The sequence below is a fragment of the Delphinapterus leucas genome, chromosome 1 (assembly GCF_059928025.1).
Source record: "Delphinapterus leucas isolate spDelLeu-1000000601 "Yukka" chromosome 1, BTC_Dleu_Yukka2, whole genome shotgun sequence".
In the NCBI taxonomy this organism is placed as follows: Eukaryota; Metazoa; Chordata; class Mammalia; order Artiodactyla; family Monodontidae; genus Delphinapterus; species Delphinapterus leucas.
In genome coordinates this window covers 173,231,111-173,250,414 of record NC_143129.1, presented here as the reverse complement: position 1 = coordinate 173,250,414, position 19,304 = coordinate 173,231,111, and the positions used below count along the sequence as shown (strand labels likewise).

Below are 19,304 nucleotides of genomic sequence, written 5' to 3'. Positions count from 1 at the left end.
ATTCTCACAACAACCCTCTTTGCATCCGGGCACTTGGATCCAGATCTGACGCTCTTTACCACAGATTGCACTAATGTAGCATAGGTATCAGGTTCCTGGCACTTCGTAGATGCTCGCTAAGTGTGAGCCGTCACCCCGCCTCCAGCCCTGTTACTCCCCAGGCTCAGAGAATCTTCCTTTTGTTCTTTCCCACCACTTCTTTGCTCGTGTGCTTCTCAGATATGAAGTTCCATGAATGTGGCCAGTGCAAGGAGCTCTTCCCCACGCCAGCTTTGCTGCAGGTTCACATCAAGTGTCAGCATTCAGGTCAGTGCCCCTTCCAAGATGCTCCTGAGCTGCACTGCCCAGGGACAGGTCTCGTCTCCACCACCTACAGCTGCGCGACCCAGGCTAAGTAGCAACTAACTTGTGCCTCGGTTTCTTCATCTACAAAACCGGGACGCTTGCAGTGCCTACTTCATAGGGGAACCGTGAGAGTTGAATACGTTAGTACACAGAAAACACTTAAGGCCTGGCACCAGTAAGCATCTCGTAAGCGTTACCCATGATTATCATTGTTCCTGCTGTACCTTATCAAATCTAAAATGCCAGTTCTATAAGAGGCACCATTTTTAATGAACCATTAAGAAAGAAAAACTGCTTCCAGTTAAACTATGCTTTCTTATCACTTAGAGTTTGCAGGTTATCCTAAGTGCTGCTTTGGACTTAATTTGATGTAGATTTTATGCACTCTTGTATGCATACATAAAAAAAGGAAACGTAAGAAATAAGTTGATCAACGTAAGAATTCAGCTTCCCAGAGTAGCTCTCAGTTCAGATTGTTGGCGTGAGTGTTATTCCACATGGTGTTGCCCTCCACCGTCAAGAGCATTGGTGATGGAGAGCACGGTAAGGTGGTTTTGGTCTCTCGAGCATTAGCAAAACTAGTCTTCTGATTCCTGCTTTGGGAATGTAGCTGAACATCCAACCCTTACCTCCTCCCTCTGAACCATTTGTTTCCTGTGAGTTTAAAACATGCACTGCTCCTGTCTTAGGGCTTTTCTTTCAGACTGTGGACATGCATTCTGCAAGTCTTGATGCTGCCCCTTTAGATGTCTGTGCAAGTGCACTTGTTGACAATTACACCCACCTCCGTGGCCTGTAACAGTAGTAAGATGCCATTGATCCCATTTCAGAGATGTTAAAAGGTGCTTCTTAGAATTGCCGAAATAAACATTGTCAGCACCATTCCAGGTGAGTGAATAATGGACTTTGGCAGAGGCAGATTTAGCCTGAATGTGATGCTAATGAAGCTGTGCCTTGGAGCCTTGCACTTGGTGGGACCCTTCCAAAGACCTGTCCCTAATCCTGTATGTGTAATTTTGTATCAGTCTTCCTAGAGAGGGCTCCCCAAATTGTACACGCTCCAGGCCCCACAGGAGCTGAAGAGCTGCCTCTGGACCTGCCTGTGCTCCTCGCCCCCCCCTTGCACCTTCCTCTCCCCTCCCTCCTCTCGTTTCCCTCAGTCACTCCCTCTGTCCCCCTCCTCCAGGGTCACAGCCGTTCCGGTGTCTGTACTGTGCAGCCACTTTCCGCTTTCCCGGGGCGCTGCAGCACCACGTCACCACTGAGCACTTCAAGCAGTCGGAGAGCACCTTCCCCTGTGAGCTCTGCGGGGAGCTCTTCACCTCCCAGGCCCAGCTGGACTGTCACTTGGAGTCTGAACACCCAAAGGTGACGGGCACTGAAAGCCAAGTGGCCGCCTCACAGATGGTGCAGGTGATTCTGGGGCCATCAGATATGAGGGTGCTGACACGGGGTCCCTGAGGCTTCTCTGGAGGCAGTCCCATCACGACACCTAGCCTTTCTCCCCGGGGCTCTCAGAGGGCCCCGTGAGTGATGCATTCATGACCAAGAGGATCTTGCAGAAGAGTCTCTCTGGACCTCTTACCAAACAGAACAGAAAATTCTAGCCTCCTGGTGACTACATGTGAAATGGCCCCTGAGTAGAGGGAAGCTGGAACAAGAATTTTCAAAAGCAGAATGACATTGGCCTCTCCTCCCAATTCACACACTCCCTCACCTTCTGCAGAATACCATGGGATGTGGTGAGAGTTGCAGGAAACTTGGAGGAGGGTAGATGAGCTCTTTGTTGAGACCACCTTCAGCTGAAATGCTTTGGTAACTCCTCTGGGCTGGGCACAGGGCACATTTGAACGTCTGGGCTTCTCACCTTTACCTGGGTGTAAAGCCCCCCTCTTCTGATATTTCAAGGCTATGTTTGCTCCAGCCCCTCTTTGTGTCTCTAGTTCTATTACTGCCTTCCCGTCTTCTCCAGAAAGGGTGGGCAGGAAGGGAAAAGAAACTCCATTCTGTTGATTGACAGTAATTTGTGAATGGACGGGAGAGGAACTGTGAGCTGGCTGGGCCGCCCCCCGTCCTGTCCCTTAGAGCAGCCCCTTATAGCTGTGTTCTTACAGGCCTCTGTGGGGAGCAGAGGGCAAGTCAGGCAGCCAGGCCTCTGGGTGCCAATCCTGCTGCCATTTCAATGAGAACAGCGCCGCTGTTATCTTTTTTATATATTAGGATTCTGGGTAAGATGTCCTTTGGGGTGAAAAAAAGATTCCATTGCTAAAAGAAAAAGAAAGAAAAACAGTTTGAAAACTGCTGTCCTAGATGATTTTTTATTGAACATCACAATTGGTCTCTTCACTCCTACAGCAGAGACATGGCTGAGCTTGGCATCTCCATTTCTGCCCACCCAAGTCTAGTGGAAAGCACTTTCTGCTCTCGGCAGCTCTCGAGATCCAGGGTTGCTGTGCCCTCTGCGGGCGCTCTGTATTGAAAACATCCAGCTGTTCCGAGCTCCATGGCTCAGAAACATCAACTCGGAGGTTCAGGCAAGAACTGAGTGTACTCAACCAGACTAGTTCTCCCTGAGATGGGAAAGTCATCTTTAACAGATGCTGCAGATTTGGAAGGGGTGTGTGTGGCCTGTGGAGGAGAGAAGCCAGTGCCCTCCAGCCTGGTGAGCTGCGTGAGGGAGCTGACAGAAGCCACATTTTGTCTACCTGTTCTTCTTCCTATAGCCATTAGCTCTGTAGCCACGTAGCCTCCAAGTAGGGCTCTTAGCCTGATCAAGGTCCAGACATGCCACCTTTGGCAACCCGAGGCTTCTGGTAAACCACTCCCATTTCCATGGTTCAAGCATGACACGAACCACTGTGATTCAGTAGCATTCCTTTCACACGGCACTTACTTCTGCAGTGTAATCCTCAAGACAGGAAAGCCCAGTGTGAGAAACTGAGCCGGCGCTCACTGGTGCGTAATCAGAGTCCAGGCACCCTGAGGTGGCGTACGGAGCTAAATTACGGCAATTTGGCACAGAGCTACCTGTTTGCCTGCCTTCTCTTTTGCATCACTGGTGTGTTAGACTTGCCTCTTCCCATTAAGCACATGTAACTGCTCTCCTCTGGTGAAAACATAAGTATCATCATTACAGCGTGAGATGAAAACCATGTAAGTTCTGGGGAGCCAACTGTGGACACTGCCCAGAGCAGCCTCACGGTCTTTCCCTTTCAGGTGATCCAAACCCCAGAGCCGGTGGCCCAGACGGAGCAGGTGATCACTTTGGAGGAGACCCAGCTTGCTGGTTCACAGGTGTTTGTGACATTGCCAGATTCGCAGACATCCCAGACCAGCTCTGAGCTTGTGGCAGTGACCGTGGAGGACTTGCTAGACGGTACCGTGACCCTAATATGTGGGGAGGCCAAGTGAGTGGCTGCTCATCGTGGAGGGTCCTACGTTTGCAATAGAGAGAATGCTCCACACTTGCCTTTTGCCCTTCCTCCCTCGATGTCCTGAGTATTGAGCATCTTAGCTTAGCACCAACCTAAGTGGTCTCACTTGGGAAACGGACAGAAGCATCATGGTTCTCATAAAACCAAGTCTGAGTCATCAACACCAATGTGACCGCCCTCCGTAGCAGGCAGGCCTGTTCCTCACAGGCCTGCTGCTGTGGCCTCTCTGACACTGTCCATCCCCAAGTGGAGTATAGTTTCTGAAATAGAGCCTGAAAGAGCAGTGGAATAAGAGCTGGTGACCAGAGTAACCAGAGCGGTGTGATGTGCTGGCAGCCCTCAGCATGCAGAGCAGCAGCTCAGTGCAGGACAGTGGCCCACAGAGTGGGGCTGCAGGTGCTGCCAGTGCCTTCTGGCCATTTAAAAATGAGAGAAAATAGGGGGCTTCCCTAGTGGCGCAGTGGTTGAGAGTCCGTCTGCCGATGCAGGGGACACGGGTTTGTGCCCCGGTCTGGGAAGATCCCACATGCCACGCAGCGGATGGGCCCGTGAGCCATGGCTGCGGAGCCTGCGTGTCCGGAGCCTGTGCCCCGCAACGGGAGAGGCCACAACAGTGAGAGGCCCACGTACCGCAAAAAAAAAAAAAAAAAAAAAAAAGAGAGAAAAACACCATCAGACCATCTGGGGATTCCCAGCCTTGAGCACACTCAGCACCTCCCTCACGTCTGTCATCCTTCCAGCCTCCTCGCATGGTGGCAGTAGGACAGGTAGCAGCATGCTGACACAGGAAGGCTTCATTTCCATGCTGAGTCCCACCTTGTCAGTATAGTCAGCCATTCCCCAAACAAAGCCTTTGGAGTGTTTCTTCTGGGAGTGTTCAGTGTGAGGCCATCTAGCTGCAAACGGTCTCTGCCTTACCAGGAAACTCTTCATGGTATTCTGCACCTGAGGCTGGTTCCCATAGCTTTTCTGTGGTGTCCTCAATCCCCTTTCCCTAATCAAAGCCTAAAGCTTCTACCCAACCTGGAAGCCTCGTCCCCTCCCTGAGGAGCACGTGATACATGTAACGTAGCAGTGAACCAGCACCAGGTGGAGTAGCACCCGTGGTGGCCCGAGTCTTCCTCCTGCCAGGGTCTTCCCCTCCTGTGAGTAGCCTGTTGTCTGAGCTCTTTCCAGCTGCCACTGTGACTGCAGGTCAGTGATCCTTTGGAGTCTGAATTTTACAAAGCTTTTTCATCTTCAATTCCTAAAATATAATCTGATAATTAATGGTTTATGGAATCCATTATGAAGTGCAATTAGATGGAAGGAATGACTAGCATTTATCTTCCTTTCCCTGATGGCAGAAGGTTGAAGTCTGCTAGGGCAGTGTTTACACACCCAGCACGGCTCCCTGCCACCTTGTGTGGTTGACCCCCTGTGGAAGGTACTGCCCAGTTTGATCACTCACCCTCAAAATACAGGCTGGCAGAAGACAAGGCCACCCCTTCTTTCTAAGCACATTTCACATCACCAGGTACCAGCAGGGGAGGGGTCGATCTGGGTCATGGTCGCTACTTCTGTCGCCATCACACGTTGCTGGAAGGGCAGAAGGTGGGACCTTAACACTGCCAGTGTGTCTGCTGGCATCCATCCTGCTCTGTGCAGGCAGCTGGGCCAACTCACCCCGCCTCCAGTTGTGTGCTCATTTTATGTGCAAATCACTTGAGCTAGTCGGCTCAGGGATCGTCCCATTCTGAAGTAAATGAAGTTTTCAGAGGCCAATAACTGACCAGAAGATGGTGCTCAAACCTTTAAGACTTTGCCTCCCTGTGAGGCCCTCACTGCTTCTGCCAAGGCCGTCTCTGTCTTCTTAAGGGTTTTCAGTTCTGTGAGCTGTCGGACTGGGATTGCTCTTGATCAGCAAGTGATGAGATGGCACCGAATCTCCCCTTGGCACCAGATAAAACCCATTGAAAGAGTGGAGCAGCCCTGCTTCAGGGCGTGGAGGCCAAGCCCGGCAGATAAGAGTGCGTGGGTGGGTGGGAACCGCAGCGTTATCAAAACTTCTTCCAGCCAAAAAAAAACAAAATAAATTTAAAAATTAATTGCTGAGGACCTGTAGGGGAAAGTGATTTTTCTTTTTAAAAAGTCTTCTGAATAAAGAAAGCTATAAGCTTTAAACCCAACTTCCAGATCTTTTCAAGTACTGAGGCACCCTTCCTCAGGTTGCTGGTGGAGACCCAGATCGTGGCAGGACACTCGTTTTCTTCAGAATCACCAGACTCACAACTCGCTTTGCCAAGAGCAGACAGAGCAGTGGGATATGCTGCCGGCTGCACCCTCACCCTGTGGCACAGCCAGCAGGAACACGAGGCCTGTGCTGGTTCTGGTTAACATGAGCGAAAGGTCCGCCCCGAATTTCGTCTCTGCTCTGAGTGGGCCTCGGCAAGCTGCTGCGCCAACAGCGCTTTTACAGTGCTGCTCCCTAGAGACGCCCAAGCCTGGATTTTATTGTAGGAAGACTTTTTCTAGCCCTACTTGGCCATTTTATTCTTTTCTCCCACTTCTGCCCAAGAGACCTTCTGCACTGCTGCCACGGAGGACATGTTACCAGGGTCCCCTTGTCCACATCACTTGCTCTCATGTGGCAGTGGTGGCCTCTGCCTTGTTGCCGTGGTGCTGCCCTTGTGGCCTCAGGGCTGAACCCTGGGGGCACTGGCAGTGGTGTAGAGGAGTCTGTGGACTTCTTGGAACGCATATTTATTCAGTAAGACCCCAACTCTTCTCTGCCTCCAGAGCTTATGAAACACCTGGTGAGGAGGAAAGGGCAGACAGATTCCAAGCTGGAGTCTGATTCCGTGGGGATCACTTACGGAACGGCATTTGCCCATCCCTGATGAGTGAGACAGACAGCAAATAGATGGCTCAAGAGCGAGGATCGCTCTGGGAAGATGGGACTGTGCAAGTGTGTGAGCAGAGCCTGAGGGGCAGCAAAGGGGCAGAGACTTGTTTATTTTATAAAGCCTGAGTCCAGCAAGTGCCACAGTCTACAGTGTGAATGCCAGGTTCCCTGGTCATTCATGTCCTCTCTGAGGAAGCTGTCTGACTCTCCCCTCCCACCAGCCATGGAATGTATTTCAGCTTCATCCCCCAGGGAAGAGCCCTGAGAGTCACAGACTGAGGGTGAAATAGATCCAGTCAAACAGGGGTAAATGGGGAGACAAGGGCCCTGTTCTCTGCTCATGGTGTAAATCGAGGAGAAAGATGAGATGGGCCCAAAGAGTTTCTCTACCCCAGGTGATGCTGCAGTCACCATAGGCTGATTACTTATTAATAATATGGGGTGGGGGATTTAACTCTCACGTGCCTGAGATCTAAGAATTGACTAAGGGTTGGAGGAGCTGCCAGCCTTACCTAGCATGGTTCTAGGGGACAAGCAATATTTCTATTCAATTGGGACTAGGAAGTTGGACAGTGGTGGAGAAAATCCTGGGATGCTTTAATCAGTCCCCCCAAAGGAAGACTTCAGCAGCCCCTGCCCTGCTCCGCTTGGCCTAGTGTATTGCAGGGATACTTGGGAAGTAGGGAGAAAGTGGGAGTGAAAGAAAAATTAGGGGTTGAGGGGAGAATTTTGTTGCCATGGAAAACCTTGGGGCTGGTAGGACTTGGGCCAAAAGCTCAGAAGCACAGCCAGAACTCAGAAACTTGCTACACCTATGACTTGGCCTGTAAGGAAGGGAGAAGTTGCTGTGCTTCGGGGATTACATTGTTGGAAAAAAAAAAAAAAACTATCCCATCAGCTAATTTAGATTGCTTCCAAATCATGGAAATGTCGCATCATTTCCCTTACAAAGGCCAGTCACACCCGCTACCACCCACGGTCAGGACAGGGTGCACATGTCAGGCCAGGTCAGCCAGCACACGATGGCTGTTTAAATTGGATTACAGACCGTTGTTCGCGTTCAACTTGCACTACTCTATGTAAATAAAATATGTACTTTGAAAACGTTACGCTGCACGAGCTTCACGTGGACCGCGATGCTGCAAACCTGTTTGCTCTTTGGTTCTGGGCAGCTGTCAGATGGGACCAGGCTTGATAGGCCTGGTTTCCTAGGGGCTATTGTGTACCTGCAGGCCTTGTTAGCATGGCCTGGGAAGGACAAAAAACTCTCCTGTCGTGTGGAGTCTCATTTTTCTAAACCCTCGTTCCCAGGGAGCAAGTGTGGTGCAGGGTTTCAGAGACAGGCTTTGGTGTCCAACCTGGGTACATCCCAGCTGTGCCACTTTATGACTGTGTGACCTTGGTGAGATACTTGTCCTCTGTGAGCTCCCTCCTTCCAGCTCCCGTTCACAAATGGAAGAAATTATTGTATTTACCCCACAGAATTGTAGTACTAATCAAAAGCCTAGATTTAATGTTTGGTGCTTGGAATTTGGTGTTGAAAATTTTAGCTGTAATTAGTAAAGTCCTTCACATACAGGTCAGCCATTCCCTACACTTTCTAGCACTGGGAAGATTGTTCATTCCTGCACCTTTACGTGTCTTGTTCATTCCTATACCTTTACGTGTCTCTCATCTTCCTCTCTCTGTCTGCATCCTTAGGGATCTTTATAACAGCACTTTTCGTTTATCTCTTGAATCTCAACTGCCCCCAAAGCACAAAGTGCTCAGCAGATAACTGTAAAATAAGCAGAAACTTTTCATGGTGAACAGCTGAAAATGTCGTGTTGCTGACAGCCAACAAAGAGACAAGAGAGGCAGACACACGGATAGGATGTGCATAATTTCTGCAGTAAGAGCCCTGCAGGTAAGGCCAGGGGTGGGGGCGTCATATACTGCAGCCCCTAGGCTCAGGTCCGCCCTGAGGCAGGGCTGGGGGTGACTGCTCACTTCTCCTGGGACAGTCCTAACCCTTGCCCAGATCCCACAGGGCCTTTAGGAAGTATGCCTTTCTGCCTAAGTGATGTCTTTGGAGAGGGGCTGGAGTGTCGTATCTGGAGCAATAATCCTGAGTGTCCCAGGCAGCTGGGCTCCGGCCATGAAAGTGTGTGTGTACAGAGGTGAAATGCTGCTGTGGGTCAGGAGTGATTGAGCAGAAGTCGGAAATGGGCCGAGCGATTCCCTGGTGGTGTAGTTACCTTAAGCCTGGGCCAGGGGGCTGGCTGCAAGAGGCAGAGCAGCGTGGTGCAAAGTGCACGGGCTGGGGAGCTTCCCAGCCCCCCCTCTAAACAGACTGTGACCTTGGGATAGTCATCCCTAATAATGACAGTGAGGAGGACAGGCAACATTTGTAAAATGGCTAACAGTATAGATGCTTTGTAGATGGTGTGTGTTAGTGTTTCTAACACTTTAAAAGAACCTGAGGGAAGAGGACAGAGAAGGGCAGGAAAGGAGGATGCCTGATGTATCCTAAGATAGAGGGCCTGGGGTGGAGGCTAGGGGAGCCCCAGACCAAGGTCAGATGGAGCTCTCTGGGCTGCATTATATATAATAATCCAGAGCCTCTGTCCCAGGCCAGGGTGGATGGTGATAAGAGGGGGGACAGGACCTCCTGGGTTGGAGCCAGACTCTCAGAGCTCCTTGGTGCCACAGCTGAGGGGTCATGTCCGAGGAAAGACACAGACTGGATGTCAGGTGGGAGCACATCCAGTGAGAGCGAGGGAAATGGAAGCACTACGTTTGTGATGATTTCTGGCCTTCCTACCTTGCCTCTGGAGCTTTCAGATTCATTGTTTACCTTCCCCTCCATGAGCTGGTACTCGGGTGCATGTTTGGGTGAAAAAAGAGAAATAGCTTATGGCTCAATGTGGACTCGTCCTAGACCTTTGTTGGGAAACACTCCAGGACTCAAGCTTTCACTGAGAAGAGAGGATCCAGGACATGGGCTTGGAAGCTGCGCTCACCTTCTGGTGAATGTTCTCCAGGCTTTTCCTTGTGCATCTGTCCCGTCCTCTGCTCTGTCACACAGTGCTCCCAGAGCAGAGGTCCCACGTCCACTAGACGCTTGTCTCCCTGACATACCTGGCACCAGGCAGTGAGCCTAGGGAGCTTGGCAGGTGTTGCTGCCGTTCAGCCAGGAGCGGGCAGTGCTGCTCCCGCCAGCCCTCATGCGCTTAGGCAGAGCCCGGCTTCCACCTCTCACCCTGGCCAGCGAGCAGGCTCCCAAGTTCCCTGTGGGCTGGTCCATCAGAACATCCTCCTTTCTTTGTCCTCTGAGGAGAGCGTAGCAGAAGGCTAACAGCAGCTAGCTGGGCCCAGAGCTTCCCAGCTTTTCTGATCAAACACCACTCCTGCTGGCTCTTCTTGCACTGGTTCCCCCAGCGCAGACCAGAAACAGCTGATCAAACACATCAGTCCAGGGACCCACAGCCCTCTCCAGGGGAGACTTCACAGACCTGCCATCAGGAGGTCTGATAAAAATGGGCAGGGGGTGGGGAAGGGGACCCATGAGGCTGGCACAGGGCCAAACGGCTTTTCACTCCATTTAAGGTTGAAACCTCTGTGCTCCACGCAGGGTCCAGACCAAAGCTAGCATTTCCAGAGAGGCCAGGGCTAGAGCTGCCTGTGAGCCCAGGGAACTGAGGGGAAATGTGCATGCATGCATGACTCTGGCGGGGTGAGAGAGATGTCAGGTAAGAGTGCGTGTGGGTTTGGGAGCATGGGATTATTAGATTGTCACAGGATGATTTAAGATCCTCCCTCGCTAAACTGTGACCCTTTCAAGGGCAAGAACTGTGCGTTATCCTTTTAGTTAACACACACACACACACACACACACACACACACACACACACACACACACACACACACACACACACACACACACACACGGTTAGCCCGGCACAGAAGGTGTCTTTTAGTCCTGAAGTTCTGGAGTCTCTGAGGTCCTATTATGTGCGTGGACCCATGCCCAATGCTGTAGAGGTTGGGGCCGTATCGAGCTAAAATAGTGTGTGATGTCTGCTTCTAGGGGACTGTTAACCTGGTTGGCTAGGCAAGGGTTGTATATGAGAAACAAGTACCAAAAACACCATTCCAGGGACTTCCCTGGTGGCGCAATGGATAAGACTCTGTGCTCCCAATGCAGGGGGCCCAGGTTCAATCCTAGTCAGGGAACTAGATCCCACATGCAAGCCACGACTAAGAGTTCGCAGGCCACAACTAAGGAGCCCGTGTGCCGCAACTAAGGCGCCTGCCTAATGCAACTAAGACCTGGCACAACCAAATAAATAAATATTAAAAAAAAAAAAAGCACCATGCCAGTCCAAACGCACAACCTAAATACCTATAAATGCTGTGTTTCTTTTTTATTTTTGTCTTTTTTGGGGGGGGAGGATTAATATTTTTGAGAAACATTCTCATAATTAATAATTAATGTTATTAGGTGCTTACTACGTGTTGGATACAGGGCAAAGAGCTTTATGTAATTTTTATTTCACCAACACCATGATGTAGGTACTGTTACCCCACGTTACAGGCAAGGAAACCTACACCAGAAAAGCCACTTGACAGTTAAGTGACCAGTGAGCTGCACAGCTGGGATGTGATCCAGGCTGCCTGACTCCAGAGCTTGCTCTTAAATACCAAGCTACATTCAAGCATTTCTTGCTTAATACCCAGGTAGCCAGAAAATACCTAGGCAGCCATACTTCCCAGTCCTTCAGCCACGGGTCTGTGCCACCTGGGCTGTTGTCATGGACCTACCACGTCTCCCAGCCTCCTCTCTCCTTCCTCTTCCCCTCTATCCATCCTGCCTGAGACAGCCCACCAGGCCTGAAACTCTGCTTTTCTCAGCTGGAAATGTGTCCAGTAGCACCAAGAGTCGTGTTCTTTGCCTTGTTTGGGGACTAGATTGTTTGTGGCCTGGGAACTGTCACTTTTGGGGGCCCCACTGCCCCTCACAGTGTCACCCATCCTCAGTCGACCCTTGACGGCTCGGGCGGGGCTCTTCCTTAGAGTCAGAGGACAGCTACAGGTCCTGCCTCGGCTCCCACTGAGCCCAGCACTGGGCCTGGCCCAAGTGGGTGAGGGTGGTTCCCCACCAGGCAGCTCAGGGAAGCATCTTGGCCTCTCTGCCTTGCCCGTCTCTCCTCTTATCCTGGGCTCCTGAAGGAAAAAACGTTTTCTAGAAGAGCAATCATTTCATTGGAGAATGCAGGATCAGAAGACAATATAAAATGCAGTGGTTCAGGGTCCTGTTTTAGAGTATTCAGATCTGAGTTCAAATCCCTGCTCTGTTCCTTGTTAGATGTGTGCTTTGGGCACGTTAACTTTTCTCTTCCTTGATTTTTTTTTTCTTATCTGTAAATTGGAGGTAATAAAAACTCTAAGAATTGTGGAAATTAAAAGGAACACGTGTAAGACTCTGGTGTAGATCATAGCATGTAGGAAGTGCTCAATAAAAATGATACCACTCATGTTATCAAGGGACCCAAAGCCTCGGGTGGTCCCTGTCCCAGTGTAGAGACCCCACTGGGTGCTTCTGAAGCTCAGGTAGGGTGGACTTCTGTGAGGGAGTGGAAGCTGAAAAAGAGGGCCAGCCAGACAGAGTCCCTGGAGGGCAGGGCCCGGTATTAGCCGTCTCTCCATCCCCCATTTCCTTGGTGTCTGGCACCTGTCTGGTGTCCAGGAAACACCTGCTCTATGACTGCTGAGCAGCAAACCCAGGAGCAGCGCTGGGCTCTGGAGGCCTGGGACCTCGGAGCCACCTGGAGTGAGATCCTGCAGCCCAAGGGACACATCACAGATGGAAGCGGACTTCATAGATGTGACCTAGCCGTGTGGCCCAAGCGGGCTTGGTGTCTTTTTCTGGCATCAGCAGAACAGGCTGTCTTGACCCATTTGGTGCCCCCATTTCTGTCCCAACCTGGTCTCTTGGCTTGGAGCAGTAGAGGTTTCACCTGGTGGGAGCAGGGTTCTCCGGCAAGTGGAGCACAGAAAGGAGTGGAGGTGCCAGATGCTTGGCTCAGCTGGGCCTCCCTCGTTTTGTACAGGAGCAGTGGTCCCATAATGCCTTGCTCTTGAGTACCACTCTGCTGCTTTCAGATGCATCATTGATCCTCTCAGTAATGTGAAAGTTTACAGTATCTTCATTGTTACCCTTTTACAGTGAAGGCGTTTAGACACAGCCTCCTCTGAAGACTTAAGGGTCCTCAGCTAGTGATAGGTGGGATTGCAGTCCGGTTTTGACACCAGATGGAGGCGTTCCCCATCTCACTGTGCCGTCCCTGAGACTCTATAGTCCGCACGTTTCAGAGCACTTGCAATCATTTACTTGCTTGACCGGCAACATTGCTCTGAGACTGGAGGGGTATGAATTATTAGTTTGCAAATGAAGAACTTGAAGTTCCAGGAGGTGACGTCACTTGGTCACGTGGTAAGTCAGTAGCAGAAATGCAGTCAGAGCAGCTGGGCCCAGCATTACATCCACGCTGCAAGAAAGAGCACAACTGAAGCCAGGTGAGGGAGGAGACTCAGGGCTCAGCCAGAGTGCTCGCAGCAGGGACGGGCTGAGCGCCCCTTGTGGCCCTCTGCCCTGCCAGGCCATGTGTGCAGCATCCCCCGTGCAGGCGCCACGTCCACGTTCAGGGCACAGGTGAGCGCTGTCCAGGAGGACTCCCTGTGATGAGGGAGGCAGTCTACTCTGCACCGTGCCATGCGGGAGCCACTAGTCAGGTGTGGCTTTGAGCACTTGAAATATGGCCAGTGTGACTGAGAAGCTGAGTTTTACGTTTTAATTTAAGTAGTCGTGTGTGGCTAGTGGTTATCGTCTGGATGGCATAGAACTAGCTGGAGGGCCAGGGATGAGCGTCATATGGCAAGTGGCTGAGCCTAAATTCAAACCCAGGTCTGTCAGGCTCCGACACCCATGACCTTTCCCCGGTGCTGTGTCAGGAGGGAGGTGCACGTGAGCGAGTGGTAGACACTGGCTGCGGGGCTCAGAACACTTAGTTTCGTTCAATAAGGCTGTCCCTTGCTTTACACTCGTATGGTTAGTGCCATCGCTGCTCTGTGCCCCCCCATCTTCCTCCTCGTCGTCGTCTCCACCGTTTATCGTACCAGGGGCTTTACTCCATCGTGACTGATCCTGCTGTTACTGTTACCCCATTCCACAGACGAGCACGTTGATGCTCAAAAGGGTTGAGAAACTTGTCCAAGCTGGTAACCTCTTGCTGGAAGAGTCACGCTGGTATAAATACAAAATGCCCAGTTCTTACTCCTGTTTCTCTCCAGCTCTAGACCAGAGCTAAACTGAAGTTAGAAGGTGCCATGGGGGCAGCCAGGAAGCCCTCTCCCTGTCCTGTCCCTGAGAAGACATTGCACTGAGCACGCTGCCTGGGCACCAGCCACTGTCCGCACAGGAGGTGGGTGCCAGGGGCCACGCATGCTTTGGGGGGACAGGCTCACCTTTGTGTGTCTGTGGCTTTCTGACAACTATTGTAGTGGAAGGCACTGGCCTCAAACACATTTTTTAAAAAGCCTACCACAATCTTAAATGCAAGTTTTGTTTCTCTTGGAGCTAATAAGATATGTGGCAACGTGCCAGCACGTTTATAATGAGAGTCATGGGAAAACTAAATTCCTTGTCACTCACGAGCTGTGTGACCTTGGACAGGTCTCTTCAGCCCCACCCACCCCAGCGAGTGGATTAGGTGACCTCTAAGGGCCCTTCTCCAGTGTCCTATGATTCCTTATATGGCACAAGTAGTAGAGAAATCAGGATCTGGGCCTGACCCTACTGCTTTCACATTGTGTGACTTACCTCTGAACCTCTGGTTCCTCACCTGTCCTGGTGCTGCCCACACAGCGCCGTGAGGCCTGAGCTGGGCAAGGGGCTGCCACGTGGCGAGTGCGCAGGGAAGGCCCTGATGGGCTTCGGGGCTGCACGCACAACACCCAGCAGTACCTTGTCACCCTGCTCTCAAGGAAGAGAGGTTGGAAGAAGGGGAACGTGTCGTCTTTGGGCCAAGACGCTGGCGCAGGTGCCAAGAGCTATACCAAAGAGAGCCTCCTGTGGCGTCATCCAGCTGGTACAGCCCTGCCTCTCCTCACCGTAGGAGGGACCTCCGGCACAGCGGGGAGGAGCTGGCAGGGACAGGCGACAAAAGCATCTAGGCCTGGGAGAGGGAAGCTTCCTGGAGCTTGTGGGGAGGAGCTGCCCCAGGATTAGAGGGCCATCAGCACAGTGGCCCTGCGAGCCCTGCTCTGAAGCAAGCCTAGGGCTTGGGGTAGCCCAAGGGCTGAGAGTCAGGGCTGTGGAGTCATGTGGTCTAATGTCAGCCCTGCCACTGCCCAGCTCTCTGGCTCTGGGCAAAGCACTTAACCTCTCTGAGCCTTACTGTCCTTATCTATGAAATGGGAAGGATAATAGTCCTTGCCTGCCTCTTAGGATTATAAAATTACACCCGTGAAGGCCGTTATGTGCCAGGCAGAGAAGGGACTCCATAAGTGGTTATTATTAGCTTCCCTGGACCCGACCCCAGAAAGGCCAGCTGTTGCAGGAGGAGACTGTGCTTCATAGTCTGGACTCTGATGCCCACAGGGTAACAGGGGGAGGGAGTCCTGCTAGGAGTTCCACCCCTGACCTTAGTTAGACTGTGGCCTTAGCACTAACAGGGAGAGGCCTGGCTGGCTGGCTGGGCAATTGAGACCAGAACCCCAGGTTTATGGGGGGTTCCTCAACCCACCACTAAGGAGGCCTGAGGAGATAGGATCCCCTGGATTCCACAGGTTGCCCCCATCTTCTGGTCAGAAGCTTCCCCACAAACCTTACTGGGGGCTCATGCACAGACTGCCGGGTGGAAGGGAGAAGTGACAGGGATTCAAGATTCCCAGCATGGAGCCCTGTGTACCCCAGCCAAGCATACACACTCAGGGGCAAGCTTACCTGCAGGCCTTGGCCCAAGCTGTCCCCATCACCCACCCATGCCCCCTGCCAGCCTTTTCCACCCAGCTTTTCCCTATCCTTCAAGGCCCAGCCCAAATGTCTCTCACTCCAGAAAGTTTCCTTCAGTTACCTCAGCCAAAATTGTCTTCCCCTGGACTTTTCTGATACCCTGTATGACCCACAATATTGATCATATGGTAATTTGTGTTCATGTCTTTTTTTAAAAAACTTTTTTTTGTGGCAAAATATACATAACACTTATCATTTTAGCCTTTTTTTTTGGCGGTACGCGGGCCTCTCACTGCTGCGGCCTCTCCCGTCGTGGAGCACAGGCTCCGGACGCACAGGCTCAGCGGCCATGGCTCACGGGCCCAGCCGCTCTGCGGCATGTGGGATCTTCCCGGACCGGGGCACGAACCCGTGTCCCCTGCATCGGCAGGCGGACTCTCAACCACTGCGCCGCCAGGGAAGCCCCGTTTTAGCCATTTTTAAGTGTAAAGTTCAGTGTGAACTACATTCACATTGTTGTGCCACCATCACCACTGTCCATCTCCAGAACTTTCTCATCATTTCATACTGAAACTGTGTCCCCATTGAACATTTTCATCACCCCTGAAGGAAGCCCCGTTCCTGTTAGCGTCACCCCCCATTCCTCACTCCTCCTGGAAGCCACCATTCTATTCTGCTTCCTGTCTCTGACTCTGGCTAGTCTAAGTTTCTCACAGAGGTGGAATTATGCAGTATCTGTCTGTGTTCATGTCTTAACCCTCCATAGAGCCCTGTGCCTCTACTGAGCGACTGAGTAAAAGCGGCAAATGAAGGCGCAAAAGAACAAAGGTGATGCCTAAGGCTTCCTGAGACAGGCCTGGTCCCCTGCCACGCCCCTCACAGCACTAACCTCCTAGAATTCAGTCATTTGATGACAGGCATCTATCAAGCACTCACTGTGGCTGAGACAGGGTTCTAGGTCCTGGAGACACCGCAGTGGACAGAACAGAATAAAACCCCTGCTCTCGTGGAGCTCATATTTTAGTAGAAGAGACAGACAATAGATGAGTATATATATAGTCTGCTGGGCATTGCTGAGCGTCAAAGAGAAAAATTAAATTGGCAGCGGGGGCAGGAGGCATGGCAGAGGTTTAGATAAGGGGGCTGGGAAAGGCCTCACTTATTACATGATTCCAGCAAAGACCTGATGGCTTTGAGAGCCTGGCCGTGTGAATGTCTAGGGGAGAGCATCCCCAGCAGTGGGAACAGCCCATGCAAGGGCTCTGAGGCGAGTGCACGCGGCCAGTGTGAGGGGTACAGAGGAGGCCAGTGGGCTGGAGCAGCGTGGGCCAGGGAGAGAGTAGTAGGAGATCAAGTTAGAAAAGTAGTCAGGCCCAGACTACACAGGACCTTCTAGGGCATTGTGAGGGTTTGGTCAGTGGAGGGTTTGATCGAGTGCTGTGGCTGCTGTGTAGAGAATAAACATAGGGAGAAAGGGTGGGTGCTGGGAGATTACTTAGGGGTTATTGCAATAGTGCATCACAGAAGAATTTCATAAAGATAAAAAATTAAAATGGGGCTGCAACCTAAAAAAGTTTCTGAGTGGCTCATGTGTTAGCCAAGGAAGGAAAATGATGTTGGCTTGGACCAGGGTGCTGGTGAGGAGTGGTCAGATGCTGAAAGTAGAGCAGACAGGGTTTGCTGATGGATTAGACGTGGGATCTGAGAAAAAAAAAGAGGACTTAAGGATGATTCCCAAGACTTTTGGTCTGAAAGTGGGAGCATGAAGTTGCCATATGCTGTGGAGGGGAGAAGAGTGAGGGGCAGGTTTTGGAGGAAAAATAAGGAATTCACTTGGGGACATGTTAAGTGAGATTTCAGTTAAACATCCAAGGAGAGTTGCAGAGTAGGCAGTTGAAACGTGGGTCTGGAGTCAGGGACGTTAGTGATCACCTTGTCCAGCGTTCCTATTTTGTTTTCTGAGGCCCAGGTGGCACCTGGCATCACCAGAGCTTTCCAGAGACCCAGGTGTCACAATCTGCCCTTCCTTTGTGCATCTTTCCACCTGTCCGTCCATCCGTCCATCCATGCATCCATCCATCCACCCATGCATCCATCCATCCATCCATCCACCCGTTCACCTGTTTATCCACCATGCCCTGCACATCTAACCTGTGTCAGACATGGTGTCAGGTGCTGGGGATACAGGATTAGTAAGACATGTCCCCCCCCTCATCAGGCTCACAGTCCGGTTATAAATTCTCCAGGCCTCCCACTCCCCCATGCCTCCCTTGGCCTCAGTCTCTCCTTTGGTAAAATGAGTTCAGACCAGACAATCTTGAAGCGCTCAACCAACTCAGACCTCCCATAAACTCATGAGGCCAACTTTCCCTCGGCCTCCCCTGAGCTGGGCCCCACAGCTGGGGTGGATGGAGCTGGGGTTGGGGTCCACGTTGGCTTCCTGTTCCCATAACACCCATCTGACCAGCAAATGGGCCCTAACCCAAATTTTGCTGTGTTCATCTTCCACCAAGAAGTGATTAACTGTGGTGAAGCAATTAAGTCAATCTAGCCAGTGTGGTTTGGAGTCCACAGGACTCACGAGTGACGTGGGTTAAGGTTAAGGGGGATGATAATTGGCAACTGGAGAGTGAAAAAAATCTTACTCTTTTTTATGTATAAAGTGCAGATATGTGAAAATTACATACACAAATATACAGATACAGTGTATCTGTGGTATTAAAATTTCATGAGCATGGAGATTAGGGGAGAGGATGTCTTAAAAGGCTCCTTGGGGAGCAATAATGAAAAAAAGAGTTAGGGGAGGCCCCTGGCAGCTCAGTGGTTAGGACACGGCACTTTCACTGCCGTGGCCTGGGTTCGATCCCCAGTCAGGGAACTAAGGTCCCACAAGCTGCATGGCACAGCCAAAAGACCAGTGTACCCCTCACACTGGTTAAGAGAGGGAGGGAGGTAGGGTAAGGGCTTGGAGCACACACTCATTTGGCCACACAATAACAGGGCTCAGTCCTGGTGCTGGGGACAGAGGTGACCAAGCTCAGAGACACTGCCCTTAAGCTACAATCTAGTGTAGGACAGGCAAGAAACTAGGCAATCATTATACCCAATGACAAGTGCCGTGCTGGGGCCAGGGGTAAGAGTGGGGATGGGGCTCTAGCATCAGGAAGGCTCCAAAGACAGGGCCAAGCAGGGCTGGACAGGTGACTAGGTAGCTCTGGGCAAGGGCAGCATGCTGGATCCCAGCTCCCCGTCCAGGGGCCGAGTGAGCAGATGCCGAGTGAGCAGGGTAAACGGGGTGAAGAGTGGGTTGAGGGCAGGCTGAGAATTTCTTTCTTTCAGACCCTCAGCTCAAAAATAACATCACCACTGGAAGATGCCTGGAATCCTCCCACTAGAGCTCCATCCCTCAACTTGAAATACTGCTCTTGATGACAAGCAGATATGGTAGAAGGAATTCCAGACCAGGTGCCAAAATACCTGACTCTTGGTCCCAGCAGTGCCCCTGATGTACTGAGTTAGCATCCTCTATCTCTAAAACGGGAGATAGGTACAATCTCTTCCCCCGCCTACTTCACAAGGGCGATGGATATGGGAAAACACATAGGAGCCGCCAGTCTCAGCCTACAGACACATGAGCTCATCTACT

General features: G+C 51.5%; 1 protein-coding gene across 8 annotated transcripts in view; it reads left to right on the top strand.

Moving 5' to 3' along the window:
* Nucleotides 1–10,591, top strand: part of ZBTB40 (zinc finger and BTB domain containing 40) — an 83,887-nt gene extending 73,296 nt beyond the window's left edge. For 7 of the 8 annotated variants that reach the window (XM_089899409.1, XM_089899406.1, XM_022551911.2 and 4 more), the window contains 3 exons: nucleotides 220–306; nucleotides 1,532–1,758; nucleotides 3,562–10,591. In XM_089899409.1, the coding sequence (XP_089755535.1) occupies nucleotides 220–306; nucleotides 1,532–1,758; nucleotides 3,562–3,756 (509 nt within the window). In that variant the 3' untranslated portion in view covers nucleotides 3,757–10,591. Of the gene's footprint in view, nucleotides 1–219; nucleotides 1,759–3,561 lie in introns of those variants that run through there. The other variant, XM_089899403.1, reaches the window with a different exon arrangement.
* The last annotated feature ends 8,713 nt before the right edge of the window (nucleotides 10,592–19,304 follow it).